Source organism: Ambystoma mexicanum, chromosome 2p, assembly GCF_040938575.1.
Source record: "Ambystoma mexicanum isolate Mex_15411 chromosome 2p, UKY_AmexF1_1, whole genome shotgun sequence".
Taxonomy (NCBI): Eukaryota; Metazoa; Chordata; class Amphibia; order Caudata; family Ambystomatidae; genus Ambystoma; species Ambystoma mexicanum.
Window position 1 is genome coordinate 1,287,555,400 of NC_090923.1, and position 15,659 is coordinate 1,287,571,058.

Below are 15,659 nucleotides of genomic sequence, written 5' to 3' on the forward strand. Positions count from 1 at the left end.
AGGCGCTTCTATTCCTCACGCGGGTTCGATCCTCAACTCTCATCAGCCCGCCATCCGCCATCGCCGGAACCCTGCAAAACAAGAGATATCATTACAAAACACTTTTAAGACATTTGAAGTGCCCAGAACTTACCGTTCGTGCAGTTAACGACGGACAGCAGTCCTCTGAGGTCAAGAGGCCTGCACCCTTATCCAGTGAAGAAACTGGTTACGGCACCCTGCCCCGAGGCAGATGGAGAGCTCGGCGTTCACTTACCTAAGGTGAGGGCGTTAACCTTTGGGGTTCTACAGGAGAAGAGAAAGGGAAGAGGAGAGAGGCACCCAATAACCCCAGTTCATTAATCCCATATTTTCTATCTGCAGACATCTTACTCTTCGAGTCAGACATACAGTGCACAGAGGTCCAGCCCAAAGAGCCAACCGTGTGTTACACATCACCTTTGAAGATACGGCATTCACCCAGTCAAGACCGGCGCCTCTGCGGGAATCAGGTGAGCGTTACAGTGAACCAATTTGCAGTCTGCACTCGTTTTTATTGTCGATTGAGGGTTTTATAGACCCGATCTGATTGCTGCACCAGGCAATATGGGCCCTGAAGACTTAAAGGCAGAGTGCAGTAAGGTTGTTTAACAAAATGTATTCCCCATAATGCTCCGGTATTACCCAAGGGTGGGGCCTATAAAGCTATTGTAAGCTGCATTTATCCAGGTGGTATATATAGCTGTTGTTAGTATATACATCTGCCTGGGAGGTCGCAGGGAATTGACTCTGGGTATGCCTGCACTGCCGTTATCCTTGGAATCATTGTTCTGAAAATTATGTGGGCTATTCTGGTTTATATAACATGTAGATTGCCAAATGATACCTGATTTTGAATATTGCAAGGGATATAATGCGTGTTACTTTGTTTTGTATTCAGATTGATGTAGACTCTGTGACGATCCTTCAGATGGTGTCACTTCTCCCCTTTCCATGAGGCTAGGGAGGTGAAGCCGCTAACCAATAATCCCCCTAGGGGGGTTAGCATGCAGAAGGATCTCATGGACAGAGACTCCTTTCCTGCAGATAAGGCCCAATTGGGAGGCACAGCCCCTTTAAGCCCCATCCCTGGATGCTGACAATAGTACTTGAACCTTATGGGTCTAACCTCATGTCCAAAACCATGTGTTATTGAGAAACATTGAACCATCCTGATATTTTAGGTACTAAGACAAAGAAGCACTCGAACGCTGCAAGCGGCTGAGAAAAGTACCGGAACAGTTGTAGTCAATGGACATTGCGTCAGGGCGGGCACTAATATATCAGGGCGTCAAAAACAAACAAAGGCCGTAGGGTACCAAGGAGAGTACCAGAGAGAGTACTAGTGAGAGTACAGAGAAGAGTACCAGAGCGAGTATTGGAGCCGAAAAGGGAAAACAAGACTGAAAGATCATTTGAGGCGGAGGAAGTATTTGAGAACCAGGGTAGGATCAAAGGCAAGAGAAAACAGAGGCACACCTGAGCTAGACACATGGAGAGTGTAGATCAAGGAAACGCACAAGGATGTCTCGCAGGCCGATTGGGTGTTGGTCGTGGAGAGAGCAGAAACAAAGCAGGGAATAGGCATCCCGCATGGAGGCAGAACGCCAAACATTTTACAAATGAATCTTGGTGGACGGTGGGTGAGAGTCAAGCAGAGCAAGAGGAAGAGTGGCAGAACACCACGGTTAACCAGAAGTATATTGTCCATAAGATGCTTGGAAAGCGTCATACCAGTTGGCTGAGAGTCGGCTCTACAGAGAGATGGAAATTGGGCTGTGGTGGTGTGACCTGTTGTGGGTGGACTGGGTGATCCAACACAACTAAGCTGAAACCCCTAACCCTACCCGTTCTTACAGGCACTTACACAGACCTGAAACGGTATCCAGAGAGGTTGTGGCTGGACGTTCTATACAGGGAAGCAAGGTAGAGTCCCTGGTCTGCTTCCCAACAGCCAGCTGTACAGGGCCCAGGAGGCGAGCTGCGACGAGAGTAAAAAAAGGCAATTGACCATCAAGAAAACCCAGGCCGAACCAGTGAAAACTCCCAACACCAAGTAACGGGTGTGAGAAACCAAAGGGTGTTTCACAGTCTAGTCCCTTGGGATCTGTCATCCAGGTGGCCGGGGCACGGCCATCGCTATTGGATCCAGACCCCAGGGGTGGACCAGTGTGGGAGGATCACCTGGATGGGGATTCCCTGGGGAGTGTGAGTGGAGCACCCGGCAGAGAGACACAGTATCCCTACACCCGTTTCCCTATAGAACACCCTCATTCTATATATAATCTAGGAACTTTATCCCCCCTTTCTTACACACACTCTGCTGCATGGACAAAGCTCTTCAGGGAAAGACAGACTCACACACAACCAGTCAGTTCGACATGTCCCAATATCCGGGTCAGGCACTTTATCTTGATGACTCGTGCATGAAGCCTGTTCCCTTTTCCCACTGGGATAAAAGGCAGAGCATGAGAGCACCTATGAAACAAGGCAGAGAAGGCGAGCAAGGTGACCAGAACCAGCAAAGCGGCAGGACAACAGATCCCGTGAAATTGGAGCGACCATGGAAGCAGAGCCAAAGAGGCCAAGAGAAGGGCCGTGGTCTGGCCAGCTGCAGAGTGAAGGTTGCACAGACTTTTCAAAGGAAACCTCCCCGCTAACAAGATGAAGAAGGGCCCTCCTTCGGGTGAAAGACAGAGATGGGAGGAGGCGAGCCGTGCTGTGATGTGCCATGCTGATAGCCTTGGCTTCCAGGAAACGCTGGACAAATGGTATCGATCGCTACCGGTGAGTGAACTGTGAGACCGACTGGCATTATCGAGTGAAAGATACTAAAGCATTTGATGAGGCTTGCAGGGTTTCGTGAAACCGCAAGCTTTAAATACATCGTAACCAGAACGATGCATGCAGAAGCTGCGCGTGTCGTAGAAAACGGCGAGGGAAGCCTGCAACATTGCGAATGTGTTTAAGACTGAAATATGTTCCGAATAACGGAGTGGTCCGGTAATAGAATATTACCTTCTCGAAAGGCTCCTCACCCAGAGTGAAACTGGTAGATGGAAAGTAAGATAATTGGAAAGACTGCAAATACCAGAAGGCCTTAGGAGAGGCCAACCAAAGTAAAAGAAAGTGAAAGTGATCATACGAAGGTGCAAGAAAAATCCTTGTACAATCGAAAGTCTTTGACAAGTGGTAAACAAAGTGAACAATTGTAAAGTAAAGCTAAGTGAACTATGTCATAAAGGCAAGTGTGAACTCGACATGAGGGATGCCACACCAAATATGTGTTTAAAAAGACATTGAGTTCCTGAGTGCTATAAGCTAGTAGAACTGATGGTTAACTGAATTGTGGTTTGAATGCTATAATGAACCCGATGGAGGGATGCTAAGTCAAAGCAAGGAAAAGTGAATCCTGCATTTTGATAAAGTGACAGAACAGTGTTGTAAAGACAAAGGTGAACCCAACGAAGGGGGTATCACGAGGAAGCTGGGGAAGAGGGGAATCTCGCATGGTGAGAGCTTGGGAAAGATTTTGTGATGCCAAGCAACAGACATTGATTTGAGGGATCATGCCTTTTCTCTAGAAACTTTTCCTGATGCCTAGAGACTCAAAGGATGCTCACAGTCATGCCACTGGTCCGCCTTGTCCCGTGATGTAACGTGGGGAAGGGAGTAGACTAGTTCAGCAGTCCCGAACTATCGAAACCCTTTTGGACATTTCAGTTTGAACTACACTCTTTTGTCATACATATCATTGTCCAACACCCTTTAGTTATATAGAGGAAGGATCTGGCAATAGGTTTATTAGTATAGGCCATTTTGACACAACTCCACTAGGACAGCATTACCTTTACTTTGATGGTTGTAACTTGCTCCCATTTTAGACTAAGGCTTAGATTAGGCATTTTCTCACCCTTATACTGTTTAATAAACACCCTCGGATCTTACTCCTTGTGTCTGTCGTGCTTCTGATAACCATGCCTTCCTTACACAGGTAACAGGAACTATTAAAGTCTGGCAGAGGGCCAAGGGAAACTTAACAGAGGGTGCCAATAATATCAGGAGGGTGTAAAGAACTGTTATCTGAACAAGCAAAGATTAAGAGCAGTAAAGTAACCAAGTTAAGCCTCACCTTGGCCATTGGGATAACAGTCTGTCAGTATGGCTCCAGAAACCAGACGTCCCGTCCAGATCCTGCCAAGCCTTAGCTTTGCCTTGCTCAAGATAAGAAGAAAACATGATATAATTTTCTTGTCGCTTGAAAAAAAAACCTTAGAGAGAACTGATAATCCTTTCAGACTTAAACCAAAAAGGAAAATAAAATAAACGTAAACCATTTTGGGATTACAGTTCCCAGGCCAAATCCACTAAAGGGTGATACTGTAAAGCCAAAGCGACTCCAGGAACAGCTTCAAAGAAACCCTTTTTTTCTCAGTGGGGGCCAAGCAAGAGAAGTGCAAAACCCAGAGATTGTGAAAGTCGCCATAGGGGAACTACAAACCTTATTAAAAACTGGGGACGATATTGGGGAACCAGCTAGGAGAAGGGAGTCCTAGCCCCTCAAGAACTTTGTGACTATTCGATTTTCTGTTGGGTTATGGTTAACCCAACTTTTATGAACATTTGCTTTGAGCAACCTGAGAGGCGTTTGGATGATTTACATCCAGGAGAAGGGAATCATTCTCCTGGATTACAAACAGTAACTGGACTTTATGGTGTTTTGCTAGAGTAGCATTTTTGAATGGGACAGGGTCTTTTTGTTTTGACTTACACAGACTTCATGACGAGCACCTAAGCTTCTTTAATTTAGGTAGAGAAATCCCCTTAGAGTTAGGGATATATAGGTTTCGTTTTTCATTTGAAAAAAGTCTATAGCAACCACTACGGCACCACTTGATCAGTTTCTTCATTCCTTGTCGCCACAACTCATTTACTTCCTCTGAGTAGGATGGTTTAACCATTTCTAAAATACTATTCCAACTACAACTGTAATCTTCCCAGTGTATTAAATTGTTCCGACTACTCATCCATTTCAGAGCAATGCTGCGGAAATCGCAAAGTGCAGAACAGAATTGCTTGACAATACATGACAAGTTCTGCCTAATGACATTACCCCTTTCACTGTGTTGTGTTTTAAATAATTTACCATGTAGTTGTACATTCATAAAAGAATGTCATTGTGTAAGCATTTTCTCAACCCTTCTGTAATCAAGATTACAATATTTTATTTCAAAATATGTTTTTCATATTTAATCATTCAGGGTGTCGTCAAACATCTGCAGTTTCAGCCCAAAGAATTGGAAGAGTATATTGACCAAGTTGAAAAGGTGTTAAGGAGGTATATACAACGGATGCAGTGGCTCTTGTCAGGTAGGTTTGAATTTCATCTAGTAATGAGAAGAATAGATGCATGGAATGATCATTTAAATAAATGTACATGAATTGGCAACTGGCAGAAAATGCAACTGCAGTATGAGAAATTAAATAATATACAAGATAAGGAGCTATGCAGTTGATGGAGGTCATGTAAGCACAGGTAGAGTCAAGAAAGAGAGAAAACATATTGTTTTAGCCAGAGGCAAAATAACATTTATTAGTGAAAGTAGAAAAACATGTCTATGCTGTGAAAGAAAAATGGGTAAAGTCGAAGTGCTGAATCAATTTTTATGTTCACGGTTGACAAATCAGTGGTAGATTGGTTGATGCCAGCATGTGTACAGGGAAAAGGGGCGGTCACGATGGCGACGAGATCAGAAACAAAACTAAGACGTGTACTTAATTTTGGGTAATTTGATTTTGGAAATAATACCTATAACAATAGCAGAGAGAATGTAACTAAACTTTAGAATTTGTTGTTCCTGCCCCTAATGCCACTGACTCTTGGGGTCGAATAGGGGTTGTGACAGATGGCCTGACTGAAGCACAAAGTCTTGATCCTATTATAAGTTTTTTTTAAAAAAATAATCACAGAAATCTGAATGGCTCTTGGAATAAGGATTAGGAAAAAGATAAAGAACAAAAAGATGCACCAACTGGAAAAAGGGTATGGGAAGTGGTGCTTGAGCAGTCCCTCTCTCACTCAACTTTCCCAGGGCTTTCCTCCTTCCCTACTACCTCAAGCTGATCTAAAATACAGGTGGTTTCCATAAGTGCAGGCTAACTGACTACCTCAGGGATCTTCTACCTAAGCCTACACTAACAATGGTTAGTACTAAAGGGTGGGGTATACGTCCCTCCTGATCTTATCTCCATTCCTTTTACTCACTATTTTTTCTCCACCCTCCTAATCTACTCCATCCTACCAACTGTGCCTACATTCACTTACCCACCACTCATTACCTAATCCACATTATGACTCTTCCAGCCCTAGTCTTATCAGAACTACTCATGGAACTCAGGGATATGGTGCTCTGCACACTCGTCCACTGTTTAAGTAACCCAGGGATACAGTACCCTTCTCACCCCTTTCACTATACAAGCAACCCCAGGGATATGGTGCCCTGCTCACGCCTTCACTATACCAGAAATACTGTCCTTCACAATTCCCACGCTCACTAAAATCAGCCACTACCCACTTCCTTAATACAACAAACTCCTTGCCCCCCACTTATACACACTTCCTACTAGCCTCACATTCTGCTAACTCACTCCCTCTCACACTAACAACAATCTCCCACATTATATTCAGTCTTTCCCTCTCACTCCCAACTCTCCCTGCCCCACGAAGCACTACACTAAACCCCACTGATACCACTCTCTCAAATAACTCGCCTCTTCAAAAATCCACCTCTCCAACACTGCTCTTCTTCCTCCACCTGGTCTCTTGGTCTTTCTTCAACTCCAACAGCGACCTCACCCATATAACCCACACTCAGCCTCTGCTGCTGTCTGTAGTGTATGCAGGGACTGTGTCTCACCCGCCCATTGGTTGAAGTGCTGAGTTGATTTCCTGCACCAATCAGTGCCTGCCTTTTCCACAAGAGGAGGGCTACACAGCTAGTAGGCTTTTAAAACCCTTTTTTGTAGCTTCTTTTTATTGGTTTTACAACAAAGAAAATGCATTTCCCAACTCCCCCCACCCTCACTTTTAAGCCCCTCCCCGTTTCCCAGAACGGTTTTACAAGCAGTTTGGTGTTTCTCTGTCATGCTGGTGGCTGAAAGTTCATTTTTCTGCTTGAAGGGTGAATAGACTGCTTGCTGTTGCATTGTAGGTGATGTAATTCTGAACTGACAGAAAGAGAACTGTGGCGAGAGACTGTACCATGAGGCATTGAGAGCATATGAGTGGCATCAGTGTTGTCATTATTAGCACAAGGGGGGATTTTTCAGGGACCGGTGAACCCACAACTACCACTTTGCATACCTGTGGCAGGGATTGTTTTGAGTTTAATTTTAGAAAACCTCCTGCTTCAGAAACCTCCTTCTCCAAACACTAACCATCTACAAATGCAAGCATGGCTTTATATTTCCCTGTGAGTCCCCCAACACACACTTGGCTGGCCCCCCTTTAAAGGTCTGCAACTGTGTTGAAGAATTGGTCATTGATTGGGCTGGGAGGGTGGTCCAAGCCTTTAAAGGGTGTGACCGCCATTGTGGAATGCACTGAGATCTTTGGTTTTGTAAGTGCAGTAGCCCAGGATGGGTTCCATCTCTCCCTCCAGGGGTCAGGGAGTCAATAGCTACTCTCTGCAGGAGCTGGCATGCTGGTAAGATAGCAAACTTCAACTTTGTTGCTCTAGCGCTTGGTTTGCTACTGTAACTTGCAGCACAAGTGTATGAGAGTGTGGGGGCGTCCTTACTGAACATGAGGCAAATGGAGATCCACACTACATTGTTTCCATTGTGTGAGCAACTGGTTTGGGAACATTCTGCAAGGCCTTTGTTGTGCTTTCGGTAAGGTACACTTTCCACAGTGAATAGAATGAATCCCTCACTGCAATGTTTCTATATACTGCCTAGTGAATCGCATAGAATTCAGAGAGGCTCTTCTTTTACTATTAGGTGTTGGACTGGGTGACACGGAGGGTATGAGTTAGTATTTGGGCCTGCATGAGGAATACCGGACTTATACATAGCTCGCCCAAAGGGCCATGGACCCTAGTGAGGTCCCTGTGACTGTCCTCTGCCCTATTGCAGGGGCTAAGTGGGGGTGAAAAGGAGTTTCCTGTGCAACACCAGCGTAACCCTCATCCTCTGACCCCTTTGTTAACCCCACTAGAATACCCCAGAATCTGACTGGGGATTTAGTCACAGGATGGTAATTACTTGCTCTTCTATGATGCTTACAATCTGACACCACATTTGAAGAGTAAAGAATCTTCCCATTTCTAGGAACACCTTTTTGAATTGCTGACAAGGGACAGGAAATATTCTAAAACATTAGAGAAAGGTAAATCTAGTGTAGTAGTTCTCAAACCTGGGGTAATTAGAAGACCTTGTAGCAACTTGCAAAGTTATGCCTTCATATACAGAAACTCAAATGGCAAGAATACTTGGGATTCTGAAGATCATACAAGACTAGAACGACTAGTATGTGTACAGAGAGATACTACAAGAGGGAAAAGAAATGTGTGTGATACCTCATTCATCATATTGCTTCCAGTTCTACAGCTCCCATCTTTAAAAATATACAGTAGACCTTCTAGAGAAATGCTACTAAAATAGTAAATGTGGAGCAGCAGGTTACAGCGAGCGGCACTCTCCGAAGGATGCAGCTTCGTTGAGCTCCACTCCTTGGGCCCTCCTAAAGAAACTCTCTTGCTACATTTGTGAGCCCGAGAGACCCTTCCAAATGGATGGTGCTCCCCAAAGAATAGCAGGATCAGATGAAACGGTTTCAATGGTTACCTCCACCTAAACTTTGAACAAGAAGGTTGGGGAGCAAGGAAGCAGTGAACCTAAGATGTCAGGTGCTGCTCCATTTGGAAGTAGTAGAAGGAGGTCGAGCAAACTCTTGAAAAGAAGACATACAAAAATAGTTCACCTGTGTCATGGAAACTGAACCTTGGTCTGGTGTAGTACCGTTGCAATTGCTGGCGTGCCGTGCCTACTAGCAAAAGTAATTTGTGGAAGCGCTCATTAAGGGAAAATTCCAGGGCACTCCCAGGTGCTGGCTGGTGGCTCATTGGTTAGAGGTCACGGCTTGGTCCTTGACTCCCCAGTTAACCAGGTAGGTAGAGGTTTTTACAGCCTGGGGGATTGGGAGCACCGTGTCATTGGGGGATGCTGTGAGGTTACAGGGGCCATGTTGGGGGTGGGGTGAAGCATCCCTCTCACAGGCTAGAATTACTGGCTGCTCTGGACCAAACTATTGTCCACCAGTATAAACATTTTGTATCATCGTTCTAGATAGCTTGAAAGATTGAGATTTTGGCACCTCACTCACTGATGCTTAATTTTTGGGTGAGCACACTTCAAACCTGCCAGCATTTAAAATCCTAATTTGATTGAATGAAGAAACATGGCGAATTTCCTGGACAAATGTCGGCGCTGGAGGGGAGAACAGCCTTGCCTCTCATCACCCAAAACAGTGGAGGACTAATTTGGAGAGTACAGTTGAAACAGGGGCATGATCTGATAAATGAATGGAGCCAATCTCTTCTCTTGCTAGAAGAAGGGCCAAAATATATTGCTAAGACATACATAATCAATTCTAATGTGTGCGCCATTGTAGGGGACAACAAATTTGTCAAATTCTTGTTGTAATCCCCTTCCCCGACCCCCAGTTACTCTATTAACTAGGTTTAGTCACTCAATGACTGACATGTTTAACCAGTGCCTTATTATAACCAATAATGTGATGTGTGGAAGGTTTCCTATAAATTTGAACTGCTGGTTCTGCTCTGGGCAACCTTTCACACAACTGCTTTTTAGCTCATCACTGCCATTGCAAAAGGTCAGTGCCTTATTGCCATAACTGCATTTGTACTATGTTGTACTGTGCATGTCTTAACTGCAGATATGCTTCACCTTGTAACTGCCCGCTTCCATAGTCCTCTCCTCTTACGTATTTCCCATTTGGCATAGTGAGGAGTGTTTTAGAGAACCGCCTTACCGGTAGGCTTAAGTGGGAAGAAGTAGCAACATTAGGCGGATCATCTCACTGTGAACCATGTGAGAAACTGTGGAAGTAGCATGCACAACAGCCACTGTATAAATGTATCACAGAATGTTTTCTGCTAGTAGCAAGATTGTACCCTCCGAGGCGTGAAAACGTAGTGCATGCCTGAGACTCAATACTGAGACCCCGTGAACAGCTTGCAGAAACATTGTTGCTAGTCAACTTCATGCAGTGTCTGAACCACCCTTCTATTCAAATGTGTTTGTGCACTTCTGTATAAAAGGGTTTTGCACTGAGGGATGGGAAGTCTTGTTCTGTCGTTGGGCAGCTGTTTTTGCTGGAACTGCTCTTAAAGATGTTCATCAATCCACCTGAAGAGAGTTTGTAGTTTGTTTTTCCAGGACAGCCATGCATATACAAAAAAAATGTTAACGCCTCTTATTGTGCAGTTCCCTCCACGTGTCCCTCAGGCCCATTTCCTTTCTTCTTGGAGTTTCTTAGGAAAGGCTTGATAATGTTAGGGATATTATACAGGCCTGTCCATTTTTCAGTTCCTAATCATATGGAAGTCACCCGGGAGTACAATAACAATATCATTACCAGTAAAACATGAGCGATCTAACAAAATGTTGTATAAAAAGGTTGGCCTGCTCTACACTGGTGAGTGTATAAATTGGCAAAATTCCCTTGAGGAAAAACATCTTCGGTTCCGGAAACTTCTCAAGACCTTCCTCTTTGCCTCTGCCTTTGCCCCCTTATCCCCTGTTGATCTGGTTCTTCTCTTGGCATCGTGCACCTGGCCACCCTCTGTTCTTTCGGGCCCTGGTACCTGCTCACCCTGCCACCCTCCTGCACTGCCTCCAGGCCATCATCTGCACTAGGGTTCTGTATCTGTACCCATACAGTCCCCCTCCGACTTTTCTTCTGCACTTATCAGACATACCTTTCTGACTAACTTTCACCTGCCACTTGCTGGCTGCACTACCATGCTTTATCGCCCTTATTATTTGTTCTATTTAATATTTGCTTGTTTTCTCTCCTCTTCTTCGCACTTTCCACTCCACCCCCCCTTTTCCATGCACTTTTCCCCCATTTTCCTTTTCCATGCACTTGCGCTCTCTTAAATGTCACTGGGCCTAGTAAGATCGCTGTTTTTCAGTTTTTTCTCCCTTGTTCCCCTCCCTTTTTGCCTGGTCGCGCTCTGAAACACTTGTGTACGAGCGCGATATAAATAAAATATTTCATTTCATATCAAAAGCCTCACAAATATAAAATGACCTTGGGATCCTCACTCATTATGGGCTGATTAATTGAATTGCCTGTGTGAAAAGCTACCTAGGGCCAGGCACCCCCGACAGGGTTAGGGTGTTCTTCCTGTATGGCTAGATAGTACATAATTTTCCCCATTACTGTTTTTTTCTCAGTCATTTGTCTATTTAGTTTTGAGTAATATTGTTTCTCCCAAAGAACCGTCCATTTATAGTTAACCTTTCTATGAATTACCTTTTTTAAATGGTCACAAATGAAGTCTTTTGGATAGTGTAGAAGGAGCGAGATCTTGGTAAATGGGCAGTTTAGATCCATTAAAACAAAAAGGATCTTATTTCCTTGCTTGTTGCATGATAACTTCTGTTAGTTGATATGAAGACATTCTGACAACAATATCCCTCAGGTTATGAAGTCTTTCGTACAAGGTTACCCTTATGTTCAATACCAGTGGCGGTCACAATATCCTTGAAGTGTCTGCTTACAGTTGATAATTTCATTAGCTTCCTTATGATTTTTTATGTGGAGCATTTGCTTCCGGAGACTCAAGATTTTTACTTAAAATTCCTTTATTCCTTGTTCCTTTATGTTTGAAACACTTACTAAAATGGGGTTTGGGTAACATTTTGTATCCATGATTAGGTAGAATGACTACAAATCCTCTATTAGCGTCAGTGAATGGAATCCCATCCTGTAGATTCCCTTCCTGCCAGCCATGTTTTAACAGGGATGCAGCTTTCTCCCCTTCTATTTGCATTGAGTTTAGAACTCCAAGCAGCTGCCATTAGAAGGAACAAAATAGTTAATGGATTAGCGTTTAGGGAAGTGGAATATAAAATCATGTTTGCTGATGTCATTCTGCTTACTTTTACTAATCTACATAATTCAATCCCTCAATTGATGAATTGCACAGACAAGGAAGTTTCCGGTTTTCAAAGAAACCTGAATCAATCACAGATACTTAATCTAACATTGTCCCTGTGAACGTCAAAAAGAATTGTTTGAATTTTCTGAGATAGTTCAGCAACAGGATATAATAGTTTGTTTACAAGACAAACATACAGCGTCCTAGCTGTTAACCCATTCCCAACCAATTAAACCACCCCAGCCCTACATGTTCGCCACTTTTAAAACAAAATGTCCTTTTATTGGCATTTTGTAAAATAAACAATTAAAACATTTCCCATACCCCCACCCCTGTGACAGCAGCATAATAAAATGTGTTCTTACTTCCCATTCCCTTGGTACATATTACTCCCACATCTACATGATTTCCAATATATGCCGGTTGTGCGGCGACCATTGTTTCTTAAAATCGCTTTGAAGGTAGGTCAAGACCATCCCGCAGTCTCACTTAAATTACGCACTCTCCCTTTTTATTCTACACCCATTGCTAGCATTTTCAAAATTTTCTGAAGCCAGTCAAACTTTGTCAGTGGCTGTTTTTGCTTCCACCGCTTCGCAAGCACCAGCCGGGCTGCTATCAACATCCTCATGAATTCTTTCTTCTGGGCCTTAGTGGGCAAGCAAGTTCTGGGATCGGACAATCCACACATCCACTCTCGGGCCCTCTGGGCCATATCAAATGTAATCATTGTTGTATCTGGGATGTAAAGTGCTGTTAACTGCAAGTCCCACCATATGTGGGCCCAGTCTACTTTCCCTGGCAATCTCTCCAACACTCCTGCAAAACTGTAGAGTACATGTTGTGCAATGTTGGCGGTATGTAATGCCACTGCATCATAACCTTGTACCAGGTTTCCCTGAGTTGTATTGACTGTGTCAGCTTCGGAATGTTCCTCCATATATTGTCCTAGTGCTCCACAGTGATGTCAGTACTTTCTCATATATGGCCACTGTTGGTTTGTCCTGAAGTCCAGTAGGATCTTATATAACATGGAAACCAGACTCTTGGATCCTGTGTGTGTGGTGATAAACTTCTCAAACATCGTCAGTTCCCTACCTGCTTGTTTAATGGTAATGTCCGATATCCAGTGTCTCATCTGGTAGTATCCCTTTCTGTTAGACTTATATGATGTTTGCATGCATCAAAGGGTAGTATTGTCTCCTGCACCATGTCCCCAATTTTCACACAGTCCACCTTCTGCCATTGCATAAAAGCTCCCTGTGCCATCCCAGGAGAGAACTGCAAGTTCCCAAATAGTAGTGTGAATGGGGAGTGATACGAAGAGAGAGCACCCTGGTCTAATAGTCGATGTCAGATGTCGAAAACGAATGCCATGATATGACTTATTCGAGTGTTCGGGGGTCTATCATATCTACATAGCCACAAGATCCCATCCAGATGACTCCTCACTACTGCCCTATCCTTCCTTACCCCCGTGGTTTAGATTTGTCTGCGGAAAACCATTCCCTCATCACCCTCAATTGTGCCACCTCGTAGTATTTGAGGAAATTCAGGAGCCCGAGGCCCCCCCTATCTCTGGTGGCCATCAGTATCTGGAACACAATCTCGGGGCTCTTATTCTGCCATATAAACGACAACAGTATTTTATTTGAGGAAATAAAGAAGGATTTTGGGGCTTGGATGGTTAAGGCCTGACAATAATATAATAATCACAGGAGCATAACTATTTTTAACATCGCTATCCGGCCTAGCGATGATATTGACAGGGGATTCAAGCTCTCGAGGTCCGTCTTGACCTGTCGTAAGCCTCCTGGAGAGTTCCGATCATACATCAGAGATAGAGTTTTAGCTATATGTACCCCCAGATACCATATATCCCCATCGACCAGACTGAAGGGAAGTGTTGTGTTAAATTGTTGGTCTGTTCCGGGGTAAGAGACAAAGTTAGAACCTCTGATTTTTACAAATTAATCTTAAGCCCCGCCATTTGTTGAATGTGTTCCTAGCTCTGTTATCATTGCTGTTATGGAGCTTCCCGGTTCCGTTAAGGTTACTAACATGTCATCTGCGAACGCAATAATCGTATGTGCCTCCTCCCCAAACGGGATACCTATTATACCCAGGGCTTTGCCTGATTCTGGTGCGTAAAGGCGCTATATACAGGGTGTATAGTAGCAGGGACAACGGACATCCCTCCCTTGTTCCACGGAGGATAGGAATTCATCCAGATAATCGGGTGTTGATTGATAACCGTATCGTGAGATTCCTATAGTTTGCTTTTATCATCTGTAGGAATTTAGCGCCAACGCCCATGTGTTCGAGGGTGTAGAAAGGGAATGGCCATTCGACACGGTCAAATGCCTTTTTGGCAGCGAACGATATATAAAAATATATTTAATGGCATATCCGCCTAGTTATATGAAAGATCTGTCTTCCGGTAATATACCCGGATTGATCAGGATCAATCAATTTTGGGAGCAACAGTGATAGCCGTTTAGCAAGGATGCCTGTGTACATTTTTGCATCAATATTCATTAGCGCAATGGGTCTATAAGACCCACAGCTCGTTGGCTCTTTGTTTGGCTTGTGGAATACCACCACCTTAGCTTCCGACATTGACTGTGTAATCGTTCCCTTAGATGATATGGAATTAAATAATGTTTTGAGCCTTGCGACAAACTAAATTTTCTATCGCTTATAAAAACAGGGTTGTAAAGCCGTCGGGGCCTGGAGACTTATTCATTGGCAAGGACTTAATTGCTGCCTTGAGTTCTTCTTCCCTTATGTTGGCTTCCAGTTTGTCACGGCCCATGGGGGTCAGTTTAGGTAAGGGGATTGAATCGAAGTATTCTGTTAGCGCACTGTGTTCAGGACTGGAGGGGGAGTAAAGGCTTTCATAGAAATCTGCGAATGTATCCATAATGGATGCAGTATCAGTCGCTATCGACCCTTCTTTATTGGTGATTTAAAGAATGGTTTGAGCCACATTAGATGTTTTTAACTTTCTCACTAATAGACTGTCAGCCTTATTGGCTCTAATATAATAACTCTTGTTTGCATGCAGTAGGGGCCTTTCTGCTCTACGTGTATGTAGAACCGCTTTAGAGTCTTTTTGTCAGGTCCTGAAGTTCCTTGTCCGGCAGGAGCTGCTGAACCCCACAGACCCTTTTGGATGTCTGGTCAACTACTAATTTCTAGTGACAGCTGTGAGAAACCTGAAGGTGCCTCACCCGCCAGTCGCTGGGGATCTGTACCAGTTCCTGGGGGCCGACCAGTGCGGGAGGATTACATGGATGAGGGGTCCTCAGGGAGTTGAAGAGGGACACCGAAGGGTGAGACGCGGTATCCCCTTCCCTGTAACATCTTTACCCCATCCTACCAGAAAGGATACCTAGAAGCTCAACCCCCCTTCCCCTTTCCCGACACAAACACTGTTTCACGGACAGC

The 15,659-nt window shown here is 44.3% G+C and overlaps 1 protein-coding gene across 1 annotated transcript in view; it reads left to right on the forward strand.

Annotated features, from left to right (window-relative positions):
* Window positions 1–15,659, forward strand: part of VWA3A (von Willebrand factor A domain containing 3A) — a 2,090,411-nt gene that overhangs the window by 1,485,541 nt on the left and 589,211 nt on the right. Inside the window, exon 27 of the mRNA XM_069645605.1 lies at window positions 5,280–5,388. Coding sequence (XP_069501706.1) covers window positions 5,280–5,388 — 109 coding nt within the window. The remainder of the gene's footprint in view (window positions 1–5,279; window positions 5,389–15,659) is intronic.